Here is a 23,013-nt window from a genome sequence, read left to right on the forward strand (position 1 = left end):
TGTATATTTAAGCAAACAACAGACTTTAAAAGTGCATTTCTCCTTCTTCCAATAATTTATTAGGGACATGTGAATGTAAAAAAACTTCCTTGACTTCATGATTGCGGATTTAAAAGCAGAATATGCTGCCCCAAAGCTAATAGCTGCTAGCCCAACTAATGGAATTGAAAGTGGCAGACTGCAGTGTCAAAATGCATAAAATGTAAACCTTACTAATGAGGAAGGACCTCATTACATTCAGGTAACTTTATTTTGTTTTAAAAATAAAGGGCTTGTTGTATTTTGTTTTTGTAACTGACAAGATTAGAGGGGTGGAAATCCATGCTACTGCACGGGCTCAATCAAAAATTGAGGATGGAGAAAATGTTTTCATCTTCCTCTCTTATAACTCTAGAATTGGTGCAGCTTTTCTGTCATTCAGAGATAGTGCTTGATGCATGAAACTAAATAGCAAGACCGAAAATATATATATAATTTTTTTTCCATAAATGCATTGCAGACTAGAGTATCCCAAATTATGACAAAGCAGGGCTAGAAATTAAGGACAGAAGGCAGAAAACCTAAAAGGAAGTTGAAAGTTCTTTAAAACAGAAAGCATTTGGATTCTTTATTTATATGCAACTTCCAGACAGGAGTTCTTCTTTCAACATTAGAGATCTTCAAAGCAGCAGTGATGCACATAAACATCATATTAAGCTGAATACTTTTACTATGTCTGGTTTTCTTAATTTCCAGTGAAGCTATTATTTGCAGCATCAGCTACTGCTTGATGAACAGCACTGCTCCTCACATAAATCCAGATCATAACTACTTGGTTTATCCACAAATTAAGTTCAGCTCTTTTATCCTCCCCCAACGTTGCACAAGTATAGCACTTCTGTTTTTTTTACAGAAGGATTAAGAAGCTTTCCAATGCTGAATGTCTCAAATGTCATCACAGAATTTAAACCATCATTTTCTGTTTATTCTGCATGGAAATAACCAAAATTAAATGGATATCTCATTGCCAACGTATGCACAAGTTTGATCAACAATGGAGCCTTATTTTATAGCTTGAAATCCTAGTTAGTCTTACAAAACAAATTCTAAATAATTTTTCATTAAAAAGTACAGGTCAGATGGCTAAGATTAGAAAGCCTGTTAAAGTTGGACAGAAAAAAAAAATCACAATACTTTCAAAGCCATTATTAGGAGATTATATGATACCTAACGAAAAAAGCAAGCAGAAGTTAGATTTGTGAAATTACATCAGATATGGGACACTGATAAAATACCATTGGAATTACAGAGAATAGATGGAAGACAACAAATAAATAGAAGAATCAAGTATAACTATATATAAACAAGTCAGAGATGATAAAATAAAATTAGTATTGTGTTTTCAAGTGATTTTTCAGACTACGAAATCATTATTTTCATTTTCATTTCACTACATTTATTCTGTAATTTCTGCAACTATGAGTCCTCCCGCTATGATCCTTTAAAAGAGAGACTTCTCTTACAGTGACTACTGCTGAGGAAAATCACTAGAAAGAGTGAGATCAGTGACTTTAAAGCTTTTCTAATGATGTATACCTAAGACAAAAATGCATTTGTCAGCTTTAAATTATTGCGGCATAATGGACCAATGTAAACAAGTGGCTTTCAAATGCAAAGTGCAATACAGATCTCAAACTATCGTTAGGGCAAAGAAGAAAATAAGTGACTTCACTCCTATAATATTCTTTTGTCATGGCTGGTATTATATTCAGACAGTAACTGATGATGTATTTAAATCCCACACATTTGCTGCTAATTATAATTTGTTAAACACGTCTCTAATGCAGATTACCATTATTTTTTATTTACTTTAATCTGTGGCCTGAGAGCTGAGTGTTGAAATATGTGATGCATGGCTGTTAGTTCAAACAACCTCACCACTACAACACCCACAGTAAGTGGATATCTCCCACTTGTATATCGCACATCGTGAACTACATGTCCAGGGCTATTTTAACTCTGGTAGTGATCTGGCTGCTGTCAGATGACATTCATTTTTTATGTTCTGTTTCCAGACCTCTTGGGTAAGGTTCAGTGATGGATGTTAGGAGAAGCACTGGTTTGACATGCTGGATCATTATTCATATATTAGCTCTGTTACCTTAAACAGAAACTAAGCTTTAGCATTTATTTATGTCTGTTTGCAAACAACCATCATGCTACATAATTATTTTTACAATAAAAAAGGATATTTTTTTCCTGCATATGATAATTTTTTTTCTTTTCCTTTTCATTTTTATCAGTTTTAGCTTATTCTATTTACTTTAAATTCAATGAAATACTTAGCTTACCAAATCAGTCCTCATTTAAAGAAAAATTACCAGACACAAATTCTGTCCCATATGAAAAGCAATACATTCATCTTTCTTCCTAAAGGTAAACTTTTTGAGGCTAATTCCTCCTCTTACTGCTCTGAAGGTATAAAACATTTACTTTCAAAGAACCAAAACATTCTTCTTTCAGATTTTTAAACACAGCTGACAACAAATAAATAAATTTTAAATAAATAAAACACTTCCAAGAAAGAGTATATCAGCTTCTCTAGATTATAATATTGACGTGGGGTTTTCCATCACTGGCAAGAAGAATTAAATGCCATTTGCCTGATTACTGTCAACATTTCAGACACACCTCATCAGTCACAGCTTATGTCATTCTCTTAGTGTATCTTTGTAGATGAGCCGAAAGAAAAACTTTATTTCCATATTTTTTATATAGCTTCATAATTCTGTACCTAGCAAGAGCTATACGTGCTGTCTTTCAGGTGTCATCTGCATTTGTCTTATCATATGCATGAAGGTTTGGCCCACCCTGGATTCTCAGAAAGGCTCAACAGAGATCAGAGGGTCGAAGCTTCTTTTTCTGAAAGAGGAATCAGCAATAGGAGCAACTATTTGCACTATACATATCAAAAAAACACTTATTAATGGAGGAGTTGCACTGCAAAACTGGTCAGCTTCTTAATTATCAGCAAAAATATGATCTAGATTCTTCTATCCTCTCTCTCCTCTGTTTTTAAAGCCACTGTGCAATATCAAGGATATGCAAAACACTGAGTTATTCAACTGAAGACCATTAAGATGATGATGAACTCTGAAAAGAGAAAAAAAAGTTGATTTCTCTAACAACAAGAAAATATTCTCATGCCTGCTATACATAGCTGATAGCTCTTCATCAGAATCCCTGGTTTGTAAGTAAAGGGAGGCAGCATATTATGTTTATATTATATAGTTTATGACTGCAGCATCTTGAATGGTGTGCAGCTTCACAAAGGATTCAATGGGAAATCCTGAAGGAAGATTTTGAAATCAGCATCACAAAAATACACTGCTTTTGGGAAGAAAAAAAAAAAATATATATATATGTCCAAAGTTCTGCAAAGCTCAGGTACTTCAGCAAAAAGAAACCAGTTCATAGTAAAAGTGACAGTTAATGTATACTTATCATAAGGATTAAAAGCTATGACATTCTTGGAGCAAAGCCACAGAGAAGTTAAAAGCTGGAATGCCCAGGATGACACAGGGAAAAAAAGTTCCCAGGAAAGGTCAACAAATACAGACACGTGGAGCAACCTATAAATGCCTGATTCACTGATTCACAGTGTCCAGCAGTTGATCAGGTTTGGACCAAGCAATACAAAACTATTATATTTTCGTAATCTTTTGTAACAACTCCAAATGAAGCAGAAACTCCTGGCCATGGTATGCTTCAGGTGCTGGGCTCCAATTCCAGCCACAAACATGTGATTACTCAGCTTCATTTGTCACAAGCCAATTGCCAACTAACAGAAAGATTGCTGAAGTCAGTTCAGAAACATCTCAGTTTGCTCAGTAAAACCCAAACATCAGCTATTTTCTGAAGCATGAAGCTGATGATTTCAGTGGCACTGGCAAGCCAAGTGTCACATTAAAACACACTTTCCAAAACCCACAGATTAAATACAGCTCAACTAAGCTACAAGTTGTGGGTATTCTTTAAACAAAGAGATGAGAAAGAATTTAAAGTATTGTTTAGTTCCTGTCCAGATTTGTGAGCTGTTCTTCTCTTATTTTGATAGAGAAACACCTCAGTGGTGACTTCGAACTACCATGCCCAAACTACCATAGACCTGAGAGAATGGCATGAAGCTATGACAAGGAAGTTGCAGGGTGGATATTGGGAGGAGATTCTTCACAAGACTGTGGTTGGACTCTGGAACAGTCTCTCCATGGCAGTGATCACAGCACAAAGCTTGCCAGAGTTCAACTGTCTGGACAATGCTCTCAGACATACGGTCTGATTTCGGGTTGTACTATGTGGAGCCAAGAGTTGGACTCGATGGTCCTTATGGGCCCCTTCCAATTAGGGATATTCTATGATTCTACGCCAGTTATGTATGCTTTTGTTCTTCTTGCCATGGGCTTCCTCACAGCCGTAAGCAATTTGCCAAAATATGACCACCAGCATCATCCTAGAGCTCTGAAAATAAAAGGAACTCTTCACTTCACCATATTCTGCTCACTTTAGGTAGAGAAAGGAAAGATGGCTGGCCTGAGCCTTCTGTCATAGGCATCACCAAGGCCAAAGTACCTGGGTCCAGCTAACACCTTAAAAGGGAAGTCATTTCCATCTAGTAGTCATAATCCAAAACTCAGATGGTAGGAGTCTTGGCTGTAGCACTAAAGCATCCACTTTAATGACTTGCTACTGATAATATATGAACATGAAAGAGCTGACACAGCAACAAGTAATATGATTTGTTACTGTCTTTTGCTTTTCAGAAATGGACTCCGGATTACTCTGTACCAAAGAGTTACACCAGAATGGTTCAGAACTGAAATGCAATGCAATTACATGGTCACACACTGTTTTACTGTTTTTTTGTTTTTTTTTTACACTGGGACATCTGTCTCATTCACTACCCTAGAGAAACATACGTGTGGGTAAAGTCAAGACAGCATGAGCAACTGTAAATCTGTCAATTCCTTAGCAGTAAGGAGCTTCATTTTTCATCATAAATAACTTCCTTTTAACATCACAAACATATCTTGTTATGCAAAAAAATGTTTCGACAGGTTGCTATAGGAGACAGCTATGCAATACCACCCAATACATATAAACATCAGTAAAGTTTGTATCTGTTTCTAGGCGCTGCTAAAAGTCAAGCCTGCATACTTCTGGTCTAGGCCAAAAATTAAAATAATAATAATCAGGAGCAGGAATAGCTGGCCCATACCCATATAGGTCACCCCAGCAGACAACAAAATCTGAAAGCACACAGCACTGAACCAGCATAAACAGTCAAAGCACTAGAACCAGCTAAACAGTCTCCAGTACTCGTGGTTACAGAGAAATGCCCTAAATCAATGATGTTAGAAACAAAGAAATTCCTAGCACCTCCCACAAACACAGATTTTAAGTCTTTAGTCTTACTCTTTTTTTCTTTTAACTAATCTCACAAAGTTTGAAGTGCCACAAGAAAAACAAAAAAAAAAAAAGTCGTGATGGTTCCATTTCAGATCAGATAACTGAATACCTCTATGAATTTGAGCATCTATCCTCTTTAACCACATGGGAAAATCAGAAGCACCGACTTCAATACAAGTGGAAGCACTTAATTGTCCCATGAAGGTACTACAATGTACAGTGAAAAGCTGCAGAGAGAGACACTAGTCAAGTCCTCAAGGTGGATCAATAAAAGCCGCTCCAACAAAGAGCCAGATGTTAATATTATGAGCATTCCTGAACAGAAGATCTCATCTAAGCTTCCTGACAGAACTCATAGCACCAAAACGTTGGGGCACTTTTCACACCCAGTTCACGACAGAGGACTTCCCCAACAGAAGCCACAACTAGGCTGAGGGATCCAGCCAAACAGAAGAAATGGCTAAGCCAGACACAGCAGATTGCCTCAGAGACTAATTTTAGTTCACTGTATTTGAGAAACATGCCTTGAATTGATGCAGGAGTTAGAAGGCAGGAACTAAAACCAATCCTTCACAAGAAATAAAAAGACCATATGCAAATGTCATGGGGTATATTCGTCAAACAAGACAAATGGGGCATAGCATCTCCTGATTTCAGAACTTCGAACACATACACCTAAGAACTAACACTACATACAGAATAAAATTCTATTAACATCAGCCTTCATTCTCTCATTTTTCACCAGATGAATCAAAATCGCTGTGACATTCAGGACATGAAAGGCTCTTTACACAATTGCCGTTAAAACAAACCCATCAAATAGACTCAAGTTCAGAAATGTCACTTCTTTTTCTCCAGTTATGATAGTTCTCTTAAGAAACATTCAGGTTTAAGACCCAGGGCACGTACTCCTCCTGATGTAGCGTTAAATTCAGCATATCATGTATTCCTGGGGCCAAATCAATAGTCAGTTCCTCCAGGCAATAAAAATCATGTACATTGCCTTCTCCCTGATTCATCTGAGCTGTGGTGCTTCACAGTAGCAGATCTATTCTGGAATGTTATGGAAATGATTTATTTTTAAGCATACGACACTGGGGAGATTTCCTAATTCAGGATAGTGCTGTCCACTTTTTAGGAAGGTTTTCACGATAACTTTCTATTCCCTTTTCCCCTTCTCAGAGCCTTGCTCAGTCAGCCTCATTAGTCAAGCCACCTCTCCTAAAGTGCATACAGAGAATCCAGCTGCAATGATTAAGCAGAAGAGTTAAAATATGCATTTGTTCTAACTGTTGAAGGTTCAGCAACGCAACCCACAGCATTGTTTTTTAGCCATTCATGAAGATGAGTTCTGTTTTTCATAATGCCATTGAATAGCATACACAGCAACTTCAGCCATGCAAAAGTAAATAAACAAATAAATAAATAAACAGGATGTATTTTTCTTTCAAAAGTACCAAAGATTTTATGAATAAGGTAGATTTTTATGAGCAATAAAAAAAATTAACATTGATTACAGGGGGCTATAGATTGGTATTCTTACTGAAGGACAGTAAAATTGCAGCCACCTATGCCTACTGCTATGTCTTAACATGAAGGAGACTGTTTTAAGTTCAGTCCTTATAGCTCGGGTTAAAAAATTTTCTATTTACACCAAACATATGTTTTTAAATAGAGTTTGACAATTCCAAAGTTCCATCAAGAACAATGGAAAGAAAATCACACACACGAACAGTTTTCACTTCCCTGTATTCCAGTTTATACTCCAGATACTCTAATTTCCAACAGATGGTAGCATTTCACTACCACAAGAGCATTCATATTTAAAATACACTTAATTTCCCCACATCTGCTGGCCTGAGCTTTCTTGTACAGCAGATCCATAAAATCCACTCAAGGCAGAGACTCAGACGAAGCTACTGTACCTCTGAAAATAAGGCTCAGATAGGGACAAATTAGGTATGAGTAAGAGCAGAGTTTACTGTGCAGACAATTAGCAGCAGGCTGTCTGCATCTCACTCTTCTCACTCCACATGTGGAAGAAACAGAAGAGACAAAGTGTAGGACCAGATGCAGCACCTCTCATGATCCATTCCTTCTCTATTTTGAAGTTCAAGAGATTAACAGTACCACCCCTGAAGACCTCAGTAGCACAGAAATACTTGTGGAGTTAGGAAGTCATGACAAATGACAAGTATTTCCTTACATGTTCTTAGAACAGCACATCCCAGAAATAACAGAGTCCTGCAGCCCATATCAAGATTTTAGGTCAATGCAAAAGTGCAGTTTAGCAGGGAGCCTGGAGAGATTAAAATAAATTTAAAGGGCAACCATTAGCAGGGAGAGACACACTCATGTGTACACACAAATGGATTCAGATGTTTGAAAAGAGCGCTTTATGGCAAATTTAAATCTGAAGAGACAAAGAAAACTTCAAACAATTCATTTCTTTACACAGTATGATTCCTTCCCTGAAGAGGAAATAGGATGTACTTAAACCAACTCACATAAAAAAAACATTTAACGTATTTCAATGAAAACAGTAGTTATTACACAACTGTACAGAAAAGTATTCTAACTTAGCACAATTATGCTTGTTAAACAGCTCTTGATTAGCAGAACATTAACTTCAGTTATTATAAAAGTTGCAGGAAGTTTTCCTTTTACACAAGTTTTCTGCTTGCAACAGGACTTTAAAGCTAAGCCATCTGTTCACGAGGAGAACGGAAATTTTTGCAAATAAAGAATAAAGGCAACTTGTGGATTCAACTACACCACCACAGTCAAAGAAGCAAACGGCTGAAATACAGAATATTTCAGAAGCTAGCAAAGGTAAATCTCAAACATTAATAACAAATTAAACTGCATCTACAGATTCTTAGAGAGAGAGAAAGAGAAATTTACATTAAGCTGTAATTACCATTTTGAAATATTCACCTAGGGACTGCCCTAAGAAAGCTCTGTTGCTTCTACTTCCCTCAGAGTATGCTGTTTAACAGTGAGAGCTTAGCTTGTACTTGCTCTAAAAATACACTACGGCCTGTTCTGCAGTTATGCCAAGTTGCATTAGATTAGCTATTTGATTCCCTCCTTCCAGCCCATTCCACAAAAAGGCAGAAAGAAAAGAATCCTTGTCATAGCCTGTGCACCCTGCTTCACACAAAGAGAGAGCTAGAGTAGGCTTAATTATGAACCTATGAAGAAAAAAGATTAAAGCCTTGCAATACCACATTTGCATTCATTTTCCTTCTTTTTCAACTGCAGTCCCACAGTTACAGCTAAGATTAGTCAACTTCTCCCTGAAAAAAATGATTAACAAGGTAATCAATGATCATTATTAGAAAGAAATGGATGGAACTATAAGAATAAACAAGGGAGAGAAAACTCAGAATAGTAAGATTAAGACAAGCCCAGCCATCACTGAAATTATGGTTTGTCAAAGGTAATGAAAGTATAATTAAGCATCACAGCTTCAAAGGATACAGATATTTAACTATGCATGGGAGCTGCTCGCAAGCTTTTCCTACACTGGAAAGAACTGCTATAAATTATTAGGTATAATTATTTCTGTAGCTTTCCAAAGCTTTCTATAGCAGTTCTCAACATAGCGCGTCCATTCTGCTTGACTTTGAGTCTCAAGGAATTAGTTGAATTTGCAAACTTCATCCAGTAAAGTTTTGCTAGTGCTACAGAAGATTCAGGTACGCAGTTACAATCCCTGATGTAGCCCACTAAACATTTCTCTGTCCTTGCAATAAACTAGGTCTGGAAAAGGTTTATATTTCCTTAATATTTTCCAGTCTCGAATTTCTCGTACATTCCAAATTGCTTCCAATCAGCATTGAATTAGCAGAGGATTCCAGAGAATCCAAACTGCTGCAAAGGATGTGGCAGGGGAGAGGGAACACAGCCAGAGCTCAAGTCCCACTGATTCCCAGCTGTTGAAACAGTCACTTCAGTTGACTGACAGCTGGCTGCTGCAGTTTATACTGTGAACAGTCCAATATCCTCATGTGACAAGGCTTAGGGGCACAAAGTCAATTTCAAAGCCCCTTCTACTTCTAACCTCTGGACTTGTGTGGGATTGTGATGCTGCAGCAAATTGTCTCTCAGTCTGCTTTCTTTCATCTACCCTGTTTTACAAAAGGAAACATGGAAACACATAAAAGCTAAAGCAAAGGGAGCTTACATTCAGAGCAACTAAGTCTCTTTGGTACAGACCAGAATCTGTACATAACACTCTGGTATTCACTCACCCCATCCTGGCTATCATCTATCACAGAGATCACATTAGTAGTCACTTGTTTGAATCTTGACATCCCTACACACCTTACAAAGCTCAGTCTAACTTTTGCAGACCAAAAATAGTGCGTGCACTGTTACAGACACAGACGCATCAAACGCTGTCAGAGTTGAAGCATAGGGGATGAAAAGAGAACAGTAGCTCCACATAACATCCTTCCTACTCTTATGTCCACGAGTTGGATTACGCCCTGAAGCAAGTCAGAGTTTTTGGTTTTGAAAGGATCCTTCAACAGTCATTATGCTATTACACTAGCAAGGATGGCCAGAGTCCAGGAAGTCCCTCTTTCCAAAATATCACTGAGGAATGGGCATGAAAATGTTGCATTAAACTAGTTAAATATTTAGTAAAAAATTGAGTAAAAAGCTATTTTTACAGTATAAGAAAGATTTGCTCAGCTGCTCAGGCACAGTAACAGTAACTTCAGCATTTTATTGTGGAATCTTGATTCTGATCCCAAATTCCTACATTTGGGTCTGAGTTTAACCAGCACCACAGAAACTCAACAGTATCTACTTATTAAGATGGGTCAACTGACCAGCTGAAATATTTGATTGCAGATCTTCAAAGAGCTTAAACTGTTACAGAATTTTGTTGTGGCCATCTGTTCTTGCACCTCACACTAGATATGGAGATTTGGAGTTTTGCCTATTCTCTATTCAAGGAAAACTGCTCTTCACCTCAAACAAGAATAAATAAAAGAATTGTTTTGTTTAAAAAAATAGATTAAAAAAAGCACCCTCAGACTTGATGCAACACGTCTCTCCATAGTAATTTAAGGACACAATACACGTGTTTGCGGGTTCTGAGAAGGCCAATTTCCTCAGAACACAGAAATTCTCTTTTTGATAAGGATGTTGCCAGCTTTTATGTTTTTTCTTCCTCTGTTGTTACAGCTTTGTTTGAATTTCAGTGCTGTACCCAGATATACTTTTGGCACCCTGGACATTTCCTTATGCTAAAAAAATATTTCAATTCCCTGATTAATCCCATGTTTATAAAGAACTGCTTTTCAACTGCCATATCCTCAGACTCAAAATTCACTGAGTGCAAAGGTTCCTGCATTAATATCTTCCTTCCAGTTACTCTGTTGTTCTTGAAAGACATAATTCTTCAAACTGAATGTCAGAAAAATTTTCTGTGAACACAGCATATTCATGGTGTCAGTACTGTGCTACCTTTCATTTACTGGGAAATGGCTTTGAACTACTTGAAATTTTAAAAATTAGTGATAGATTCTTTGAACTCTCAGGAGTTCAAAAAAAAAAAAAAGAAATTGTACAGGAACTGCTCCTCCTCAGCAGGTTAATTGCTTCTTTAGTGACTCCTATTAATGAGCTCCTTATCTGCTCACAGTTCACATAAAAGGCAAATGGCTTTCTAGCTCTCTAACTGCAGTCTGAAAAACATCACATTTAATAATATATTTAGTACTTGAATAGATCTGTCCACATCCAAAGCACTACAGACAAACTGATCAATCCTGACAATAGACTTAGAAAGTAAGCATTACCAAGTAGGTATTATGGAGATACTGACAGAAGTTGGTTAGAGCCATAGTAACAAGACCATAACACAGAATTCCTAGACCAATCCAGATCTCCAGCTTCTTATCTCTCTTGCATGCTTTGGGATTCATAGAATCATAAAATCATTCTGGCTGGAAAAGACCCTAAAAATCATGAAGTCCAACCTCAACTTAAACATACAACCCTAACTCTAACAACCCACCCTTAAATCACATCCCTGAGCATGACATCTCCTCTAAAAGTGAGAAATTGCCCAAAACACTGTCATCTGCATTTCACCATCACAAGTTCCTACCAGCAGTCTGCCTTGGACAGCTAGCTGAAAGGCACAGCACCCAAGTTTGTAAAAATGCTTACCCATATTATCTAGCCCTTCTTCTTAGGGAAGTATTCCTTCTGTTCTGAACATATTTATATGTTTCAGCAATTCATTTTTCAAATGCATTTCAGTGAGTTTTTTGTGTAATGAAGAATCTTATTTTTAGTAGGTTTGTTGACACAACTGCTATCTTCTTGCTAATCAGCATGAAAATCAAGCTGATTAACTGTGTTGTTACTTTACTAAGACAATATTGGAAACTTTACTAAGATTACATTAGAAAACATTACCCGCTCTGTACAACTAGGTATAAAAAGGTTAAAAATTCATATTAGAAACAATAAGAATTCACCTATAACACAATCTCTACATATGACTGATACCTTATGGACCTAATCAGACTGGAAACCCATACGAGATGTTATCAAACTGCCTGACGGTATTTCCATAAATATCTTGAAGTATTAAGTGTACCGGGCACCTTGAATTACCAAAACTAGTTCTTCTCCCATGCACTGCCATGGATTGTGGAAAAAATAAATTTTGTGTAATTTGCTGGCACATTTCAGCCTTTTAAATTCATACACTTCCAGTTTTAAGCGGCTCTGTGAAGAAGGGTTGGTAGGAAAGGTCCTACACCTACTGAGCATCTATTTTTCACTCTTTTTCCATCTACTTACAGTAAGTTGCTGTCAAACCTCCAGATAATCCTTCCAAATGATTGCTACCCTGCTGACATTTACCAATTTCTTCCCTGTGTTGTGCAATTACCTTGGCATTAGTGAATTTTATTCAAAACAGTATTTCCCACATAGCCTTTTTCAATCCATGATCTTAAAAATAAAATATCAGTAAACGTTATCATCACATTGCAGAAAAAAATTGTCTAGTGATTTTTCTTTTTAAGTGACTTTTTTTTTAAACCATGTTACAGAAGAAAATGAACCACTTGGAAGTCAAACCTCAGAATCAGTCTGAGTTGACACTGTAGTTATTTGCTTCACCCGCAGCTTCCAACTCTTCCACCTCTTCCTGACTTTTTTTGCAATGTCTGCCTCTGCAGGTGAATGCTACTTTCTCCCTTTTTGAAAATGAAAACAGAAAATATTGTCTACTACTATTTTATGGGATTCTGTAGTTGTTCTGGTGGTTTTGTTTACTTTTGTTTGTTTGTTTTTTCCAAGAAATAAGTGTATTTCTAATTTTAAAAAAATGAGGAAAGAAGAAAAAAAACCTCCCCCTTTTCCATTTTGGCCATATTGCCAGCAATCTGATGAGTCTCTTTTTACAACTGGATCAAAAACAAAACAGAACAAACTCAACTACACAACAACCCTACATTACAAAGGGAGTCATTTTTCCAGCTTTCACTGGACACCACCTACTTGAAAACATTTCTTTCTCTCTCTTCTGAAAAGCTATTGCTCCAAATAGAGGAAGGCATAGTGGCCAGCTGTAGTAATAACAAAAGCCATTATCCATCCTGATTGTACCTAGAGCAGGAAGTAGATTTTCCTATTTATTCAGTCCAATGGATATAAGGTCAATGCTGTGGTTTACTGATGTCTTCACTGACTCTCTGACAGAACAACAATCCGGTAACATTTATGTTTGGTGCAAAAGAATGAGTTCTGTTGAGCTATGCTGTCTGCATGAAGGAAATGTGCTGCCTTGACGCTATTATCATTTCACTTACCAGAAGTTCTGTGGCAGGCACTTCCTTCCCCACTGCAGACCACCACATGGTATGTGTTTCACTTATTGTCTGAGCTCAAGAAGTGCCAAGAGCAGTACTGATATTTAGATCAGAGGTAAGTGGCAAAAATTGTCTGCACAAATGTTGTTTGATAGGCATGCCTTCTATTTCACTGTGATAACTCAAATCCAAAGTCACTTCCATCAGGTGACCTTCTTAGACAAAGATTTGGTTGATTATGAGCCCTTATCAGCAGTAGCAAAGTAAAATGGAAGCTGGGTCTCTTCTTAATTATATGGGAGTAAAGCTTATTGTCAATAAGCATTATAGCGTTGTACAAAATAATGGCAAGAAAAAAAAAATCAAGAAAAAAAAATAAATTCTCCTTTCTCTGTGAACTGCTGATAAGCAACATCTTAAAACAGCACATAAGCAGATCCGAAAGCAATTCAGTAAGAGGAAGGCACTTAACTTTGTGGCAGTCCTAGCTAAAACCACAAAAGGGAAAACAAAGCAAATCAAGCTCTGAGTCTGGCGCTCCTCTCACCTCTTTCATGACCCTTGCCTCTGCCAGTTTAAATTGAAGAATATACTTTTGATCCAACCTCTGCTTTGGATGGTGCTGTATGCTTTTGTCAGCACAGACAAGCAGCACCAAGAATGACTGCATTTCATTGTCAAGGACAGCAATGATCATAGATATCTTCTATTTCAAAAAGCTGTTGTGGGAAATTTAGTGTCTTTAAAGATCTCTTCAAACCTATGACAAGTTAAACAATACAGCACTACTTTATTGTAAAAGTTTCAGAGCCTTAAGCAGTAACTGTAGTAGAAATGATTATGAATTTGTGCAGCATGTACCTTTTCTTCATTAAGCAGTGACACACATTGTATGCCTAACTGGAGGTTTAACTTCCACAGTCAGGACATAAATGAAATCATGTGGTATTAAATGTGAAAGGAAAGCACAAAGCAAGCTTTCCAGTTCATGCCAAAAGCCAATAGTACCCAGAACATAAGAGAGCCTCACAAACACATTGTCACTGAGGTCAGTAATACCAGCTCGCCTGACTTCCAGATTCTTCTGAAGTGTTAACTGTTCCTTTTATAGTTTTGACAGTGTGTGTTGCCTAACTGCCCAGAGCTCTGAGATTAAAACAGAAGTACAAGCAGGAACAGAAGCATAAAAGAGGATAAATGCATCTTTCTCAATGGAAAATTTGGACAGCCTGGAGCTTTTTTTGGAAGGAGTCAAAAATGTTACAGCATCATACATTAATATAAATCTATATTAAAAAATAAAACCTTTGAAAATAAATATGGAAGGTGTGTGATTAGTATTATTATATTATTGTATTAGTAATCACATTCCTACACTTTAAGAGAAAGCAGGAAAATAAACACACTGCAAGATAAACATAAGATGTTCAAACCTCATGGACTATTTAAAGAAATAACGTCTGCAACAGGAAAAAGTAGCTATATTTCAGTGGTATATAACAACATACCGTGGTTGCTTTAGTATCTAGTTTAAAACTACTATCTGATTAAAAGCAAAAAAAAAAAGGAACAACAAAAAAAGGACCATTCTCAGTTACATGAATGTGATAAAATAGCCTGCAGCTGCTGTATCTCAACAAAACACAAGTTTACACTTCACTGCTTTCAAAAGCAGCATCTACAATGAAGGGAGAAAATCTAAATTTAAGACTTGTACAAGATTAGAAGGCTGAGGTGGTATTCCCAACCCAGTTACAGGCAGATCATGATGTAGGTTAGAACAGTTCAGCAAGAACAGAGAGCAGATCTAACCTTCTCTGGGCATCACCTCCCTCGTCTACATTGCACAACAGAAACAGAGATATTCATAGTTCTAGCTCTACTCATAGACTACACACCCCAGGGGCTGCATTTGATTAAAAAGCCCTACAGAGACCCATAGTGCTGGGTAAGTGCCTTCTCAAGGATCACAGTACATACATGCACGTGCAAAATACAACGTGCAAAATAGTCTGTTTCATAGAAACTGCTTTAAATGAAATATACTTCCTATCAGCTAATCAGAGCAACTCCTCATGTAAGCAGCAATCCACATCCACCCAAGGCAGGTGTCAGATCTCTCCAGGAGATCTGTGTAGGGAGATCCTAGCCATTCAGAGCCATAGATTCTGCTACCTAACAAAGTCCCTACGCTCTTTTATGCATAGTGACCACAGCATTCCTGTGTTGCAGCTTACTATAGACATGCTGGATGCTTCAAAGTTTGAGGCAGAGTTACTGTGGCAGCAGGAAGCATAAGAATACATCACAGAGGATTTGGGTAGATCTGCTCCTAATCTAGGACAACTGTCTCCAAGGAGAGTTTGGCATTTTTAAATGATCAGCTACATTAGGTGGCTGAATACCATTGGAAGTTTGATAATAACAGATACATACAAACTAATGCTTTCCTTTTTCCTCTATCATGACAAGTTAACTATCAAATCTGTAATTAACTCTGTACATAAGAACTGCAACTGAATAAATATGAGCTTAGATTAAGACACAAATATATAAAAGTAATTCCTACTGAAAGGCACATTTTGAGCTGTCAACAGCGATTTGAGTACAACACTGAGCAGCATGAAGAGCCATAGTCTTTCCATATTAATTCAGATCGCAAGAAAGTGAAGATCAGGGGACAAAAAGCACAGAAAAAAGAAAAGCAGTACTTATCAGATGGAAAAGGACAAAACCAGTTGGAAAAGAATTTTATTTTTCAGACTTCTAAGAAAATTTACAAACAGTGGTGGTGTAAAAAAAAATAGACACCCTATAAAAAATGTTGACACTCTCCAACTACAGCATCAAATGAAGTTACAGAGCAACAAACGTACAGTATAATGCTATTCCTCAAATTAATATCAGCTAAGAAGCTGAAAAATTGAATAAATCTAATAATAAATCTCTGTAGCTTACTTAGAAATCCCACAACAATCCAACATTCTGAGCTTAAAATATTCTTAAAATACACACAGAATTCATCTTGGCATTGATCTCTAGCACTGAAGTCACCTAGGCAAAAATTACATAGCAGAAGGCGTGCCTTGCAAAGGTTATAAAGGACATGGTGTGCACACTACAGTAACATACAACAGAAAGCAAAACATCCTGCATGTTTGGTTATTAACCCCCAATGCATAATACAAAATGCAGTATAGAAATAAAGAAGCAGAATTTAGTCATTTCATTCACACTTGTGCTATTCTTCCTCCAGAGCGAAACAGAAAGGCTTCCTTCTCCTGTTTCGGTTAAATCTCCCTAAGTTCATCATCAGCTTTGTCACTCGTGGAGCAGGTGGTTCCTAATCTAGACAATCCCCGTCACCAACGCTACCATCACTTCCACATATGCTCGTTTTCACTCTGCATCCTGTCTCCAGCTCTTCACAGAGCTTCTTTCAGCTCCAACACAAGGATGATATGCCCAAATCTAACCTTGATTTGCCATAGTTTAAATCCAGGTCAGAAAACAAATGCATACCTGCTTTTTACTGCTGTAGGCTTCCTTCTATTCACTCACTTTAAATAGTAGGCATTTAAAAAACATCCCCACCATTTAATTAATTAAGCTTAATTTGAAATTGCAAAGGCACTCTAAACACTGCCCCAGTAAAACCTTCTGAACGTGAATATGAAACGTGTGAAACCTGGCATCTCATTAGTTCATAAATGAACTCCTCTTGGACTTGAATATATCTCAAATTAATTCTGGTCAAAGCATGAGAAATAACAAATATTCTTCAGTTAGATCACATGGATTTGTGCTTTCACTGTATTTGTCATGAGAAAAGCCAGACAAAGCATCCATTAAATAATGATAGAACAATTTTTTCAATAGTTTAAAACAACACATCTTAAAGTTACATTTTCTTTCCAAAGTGAAAACAAGTCCAATCATTCCTTTTAACAAAAGTTCTTTCCCAAATACTTTCACATAGGTAAAGGGAAAAAAAAATAAAAAGCAAGCATGCATATCATGTAAGAATATTATTTAAAAAAAAGAGTTAAAGAGGTGGTGTGTCGTGTCAGCCCTCTCTCTGTCACTAAATTTGCTTAAATAAGGACTATTCCTTACATTCTCACCAATTAATGTTAATTGGTAACTAGAACCAACGTGAAACCTCCCGTCTCGTCACAAAAAAATAAATAGATATCTTTTTATACATATACACACATTTAAATATATATAAAAATAAAAGGATCTGGCTGTGTATGTCATGGAAGTGAGCAGGCAGTTAAAGAACATGGAGCAGCATAATTTTTCCTTTAAATTTTCTGATTAATGTAATAGATTCCTTACTACCAGTTGCCTGGGTAAGTTGTCCAGGATGTCCAGGGTAAGTTTTGACAAATTCATGTCTAAAGTGACAACTGATATCACCCACAAACATTTAGATCACATGAGCTAACTCCATGCCAACTAATTCTTTCCTTGCTGCCTAGAACAAAGCCATCTTGGGGCTTACTCTTCTCCGAGTACAGACCTTCTAGGAACTGGTTTATGCATTCTTTCAGACACAAAAAGCCAGCAGCAGAAACTGTTCTCCTCACTACAGAAAGAGCAGAAGCTGTAGGCTGAACCTCAGCCCGTGCATCCAGTCAAGCTTTCAAAATGAAGCTGGAGGGCTTACAAAAATGGTCTAGGAAGAACGCTGATCCTAATAGTGAATGTAGACACAACCTTATCCAGCTAGCCAAGCATTTCCCTGCCTCCCAAACACCATAAGTACAGGGCAATGTCCAAAGTACTCACACGCTGCTGTTACAGATGCTGCACAAGCACCTCAGGCACAAAGGATTTCCTAGTTTTCAGACATCAACACAGACAACAAAGAGTAAGACACCACAAGAGGTAAACTGCCCCTGAAGTCTATAGTCCTTCAATTTATTTTATAACTTCCTGAATACTCAAGTCTTTTTTCATAGCAGCAAATAATGTAATCCCACATATTGAACTAAAAAAAAAAAAAATACACAATTCAACCACAGTACTTAATTCTTCATGCAAAAGCCTTGCTGAATCCCCACTTGACACATTCCTGATTTGAACACACTCCCTGACCATACCAACAATCCAACAGCTCACAGACAGTTCTACCTTCATCTTGTTTACCAAAACTAATGTATTCACCAGAATGGATAAAAAATATTTTCTCCATGCCTTGTAGAACACTTACTGCAATAAAAAGCCAAGAATGTAACAGGGTTCAGAAAGAACTCTAGGGAATAAAGTCACGTTTTCAGATGTTAACAAGTGTGTTTAGAAAAGCATACAAATCTGTTTTTTGTGATTGGTGATCAAGAATATCTTTTCCCTACAAATACACTGTCCAGTTAGTAGATCAGTAATTGATTTTTGTGTACTTTCCCTAACGCAGCTCTCCGTGGTCACTCGTAATAACAAACTAGGTGATTAGTCATGGATTGCTATGCTAACCAGATTATCTTCTCTTTCCCTAGCAAAAAGCTTCACTAATCTGGCTTCTTGTGCAACACATGCTCACAAATTACAACAGTAAAGAAAAACATATTAAAAAAAAAGTACATGCTACAGCCACTCAAAAGAGGAGCACATAGTACATGGCCTCTAACTTCTGTCTTTTGAAAATGCCAGCAGCAAAACAGGTCAGTGCTCTCCATAGTAAGTTATTATCATCATAGGAAAAAAATTCAGCCCTTTCATGTGCCTTTGTAACCTCAACCTCTGTCACAGCAAGCTATTCATATGCAACCAAAGAAAAAATTGGTCGATTTAAAAGTAACGATTGATGGCCTGTATTAAAGTCTTCTCTTGATCAGGCACAGACTTTGAGGAAATAATGTACAAAGCCTCTCAACTTGAACATAAACAACACAAACATAATTACCAGTTAAAATTATAAAGGAAATAACATGACTTGTAAGTTAAGCCATTTTAAAATTAATCATGCTATATTAAATAAGGCTTGTTAGCATCTGCTCAGCGTTAGGTATTTACCTTTAGTCCACCACAGATTGGACAAGCTGAAAAAAGAGCTCTTGTCATCCCAAGGTGGGGGCTACATGTGTCATAGGGGTCAGCTGAGGCTCCACTAGGTGGAGCTAACTCACTACTTTTGGAGTCTGACACCTGTCCTTGCGGTTTTGTATCTGACCACCTCGAAACAAAATCCACACACGCCTCATTACTTGAGTCTTTGGTGCTTTCTGGGAGTAAAGATGACGACCTCCCTCTGTCCTGGCTGTGCTCTGGTGCCCTCTGTGCTTCTAAGTGTGCAAGTAGCAGTTTTGGATCACTAGCACCATGAGGAGGCAGGGCCTGGTCCTCGGGTAGTGTGGAATCTGCACTCTTGGGTCGCACATCCTTAGCAGCTGCCTGTAACAAACTCCTGGGTATATCATAAATGTGTCTGAGAGAGCTGGGAACCTGATACTCTGATCCCACACCTCTCTGAGGCTCACTGTGAGGACAAGTACACAAATTCTGATCCGAAGGGAAGTTCAACGGCAGGCTAAGCAATGATCCAAACTCATCGCCGTGGCAGATGTCCAAGCTCCCAGCATAGGAAGAGAAGCTTCCAGAGTAAGAAGAGTGACTACCAGTAGCTATCCCACTGTCAGAAGAACTCTGACGACCTATCTCCTGTAGCTGTCTGGATCGGAGGGGCTTTAGAGGTGGTTTAGTGGTACCACGTGCCCCTTCTGGATGGATCTTTTCTTCCCCAAGATGAATGCCCTTTGCAGCTGCCAGTCCATGACTCTCTTGCGATGTGCTGGCTGAAGACTGTTCAGGCCAAATTGTCAATCTGCTCCCAACACTAACATCTGAGTGGCTGGTATCTGAAGATGAGCTTGAAAGACTTCGATCGTCTCCTAAAAAAAAAGGAAGAAAAAGTCAGCCCATGTTTAAAATACAACACGTAGACTGGAAGCAGGGCAGGTACACACAGGAAGAACCCTAATATCCCATCTGTTTCACAGGGGGAGCTCCTGTTAGAAAGTCATAATTCCTGTAATTGTTCCTGACCCCACTGTAAAAATAACAGGCAGATAATATTTAACCCTTCCACACTGTGGAATATTCGGCATTCAGGGCTAATTGTTTATGCACCCAGTTCTACCCATTTTAGATGTATTTCACTCCTGTACAGTTAATTAGCTTTATTTTAGATGCTTCTGTCTTATAACACAGGGAATAGTCACAAATTTTCAGAATAGCTGAGAAGGCTTTGAAGAGGAAAAAAAATGTTGATGCAATCCAAAAGAGCATACAAAATAAATAAATAAATACCAAGATTTCTGCTTGAAACAAATGAACCAAAAGACTGTTGTACTTTTTTTCTCTATTTAAGTCTTATCTCAATGACATAAAGATGCGTGTTAGAGACAGAAAAATAAAACCAAACTTGAGACTGTCCTGTTCTCTGCTGTCTCCAACACTGCATTTCTCCATAATATCCATACTAAAAGTCGATAACACAACACAGCCACAAACAAAAGTGAGAAAGCTTCTACATTTATGTATCTGTATAGAAAAAGATCTCACGATTAACTTATGTACATATTGCAACATGTTTTCCTCAATTGCAATAAGAACACTTTTACACTAGCTACAGCTATCCAAGACAGAACACAGAAGAAAATAAACATTGATGAAAATGTCCTCATGATTTTATAAGAAACACAGACACCATACTCTTCTGTACCAGCTCCACAATGCTACTTTCTTCACCCTTAATTAAATCTATTTTATTTAGACAAGATAAAGAAGACAAGGCCAACAACAGGATCATTTCATAGGTATTAATTCTAATTAATTGTAAACCTCTGGCCAGAAGAGTTAGATAAGTGAAGGATACACTGTAAATCAAGATCTGAGCTTCTGGTGCTATTTCCAGTCTCAGTTGCTATAGGAAAAGTTTAGAACAATTTTCCTACCCTCCATGGAGCAATGCTTGCTTTCTATTAACAGAAAAAGCAACATTTATCCTTGGATAATCTAATCCTTTCTTTTCCCCTAGTGCCCACAGCTTGACACCAGCTTGTGACCCCCTACACAATTGTAACCCCGGGGATGAAATTATGCTGCCATCTAGACAGAAGACATGAAATACAAAAATATTAGTGTAGTTCTCAGCAGTAAGTCCAGTGTATGAAGAAAAATACCCTAATACACTAAATAGAAGTTATCTTCTGACTAAAGTACACAGACACGTATACACGCACACAGAGATATATAATAAGATTCTTTAATTTCTTTGAAATAACTTTTATCAGCTAAATATTTTAGAATTTTGGAAGGGAAGCTCTCCCACAATCTTATATGAAATGTTTTAACTACAGCTTAAAGCCACATGCTCACCAAGACAATGGGAAAATCTAGATTCAGGCGAATGACCTCCCAAACCTACAGGGACAGTCTTGTTATTATATTTTCCACAAATGTTTAATTTCCCTGTGCAGAACTCAACAGAATATGAAAAGTTCACAGTGTGATTTCTTGTTCTCTGAGAATTATTAGGAAAAGAGGATCACAGACACACGGATATCTCAAGCAGAGAATGTTCGTGAAGTTCAGCCACATATCTGACCAGAGAGACCGGATTATTAAAATAAATGAATAAATACATAAATAAAAACCACACACACAGCAAAAGCAGGCAGACTTCTCTATCATGTATCATGTCACATCAGTTTAGTAGCTCTATCAAAGTCAGAGTTCCACAAGGGTCAGTGGCATTTAGCCACAAACTACATTATTCAGCAGTGACCAAAGTAGCCACAGACATGAATACCCTAAATGAAACATGTTGACCATTGTTTTATTATTTTTCATTTAAGCTCAGCACCTTATGATTACATATATATGGCTCATTGCTACATTCTAGAAAAGAAGGGAACACCACTGTATTTAATTAAAGGAATTTCTTACTTACCTCCACTACCCTGGCGACTTGTATGGGACAGCAAGCTCAAGCGCTTCTCTAATTGCAAAGCTTCATGAGCCAATCTTTCTTCTGAATATGCTGGATTTGTAGTTGGATCTTTAAAAGGAATATAAAATAAATAAATCAAAAGAAAATACATGGAAAAAAGAATACATAAATAGAAGTTAAAAAGCATTTTTCTGTTAGATGCTCTAATTTTGTTTTTCAGGAGAGGGAAAACACTGATTGGAAAATGTCTGGGACATTCTTTCATCAAATAGAGAATCTTGATGAAATGCAGCACAATCAGTCATAATTTTAAGTGTCAGTGACTTCTGAAATTCAACCTAGACTCTGTAGGGTTTCCCACAAGCCTTGAAAGCACAGCACTGGAGGCAATAGCTACAGGAATAATTAGCAGGTCTAGAAGAGTTTACAGTTCATAAATGACCTGTAAAATGTGTCCCAACTTCACTGAACTCACTAGGAATTTCATCATGAAGAAAGACTAGAATAGTTTTATCCTACAGATAGAAAAATCAGAATCACAGAATTGCAGGGTTTGGAAGAGACCTCTAGAGATCATCCAGTCCAACAGTTATAGTAAATAAACTAACTGATACCCTTATAACTGTTCCAGATCATCTATTTAGAAAGACATTACTTTCAAGTTTGATGCTTAATCCAGACGCCCATTAAGTCCAGAAGTCAGAGGTGAAGAAACACAAAGGACTCTCTGCCTGCATACTCGATACAAGATAAGATAAAACAGAA

At 37.4% G+C, this 23,013-nt stretch overlaps 1 protein-coding gene across 1 annotated transcript in view; it reads right to left on the bottom strand.

Moving 5' to 3' along the window:
* The window catches only part of DOK7 (docking protein 7), a 59,028-nt gene that overhangs the window by 12,927 nt on the left and 23,088 nt on the right, over positions 1-23,013 (bottom strand). Inside the window, exons 6-7 of the mRNA XM_065735840.1 lie at positions 22,249-22,356; positions 19,311-20,185 (exon numbers count right to left, since the gene is read on the bottom strand). Coding sequence (XP_065591912.1) covers positions 19,311-20,185; positions 22,249-22,356 — 983 coding nt within the window. The remainder of the gene's footprint in view (positions 1-19,310; positions 20,186-22,248; positions 22,357-23,013) is intronic.

The sequence above is a fragment of the Cyrtonyx montezumae genome, unplaced genomic scaffold (genome assembly GCF_038088225.1).
Source record: "Cyrtonyx montezumae isolate F1298 unplaced genomic scaffold, pur_monq_1.0 scaffold_2, whole genome shotgun sequence".
Classification (NCBI taxonomy): Eukaryota; Metazoa; Chordata; class Aves; order Galliformes; family Odontophoridae; genus Cyrtonyx; species Cyrtonyx montezumae.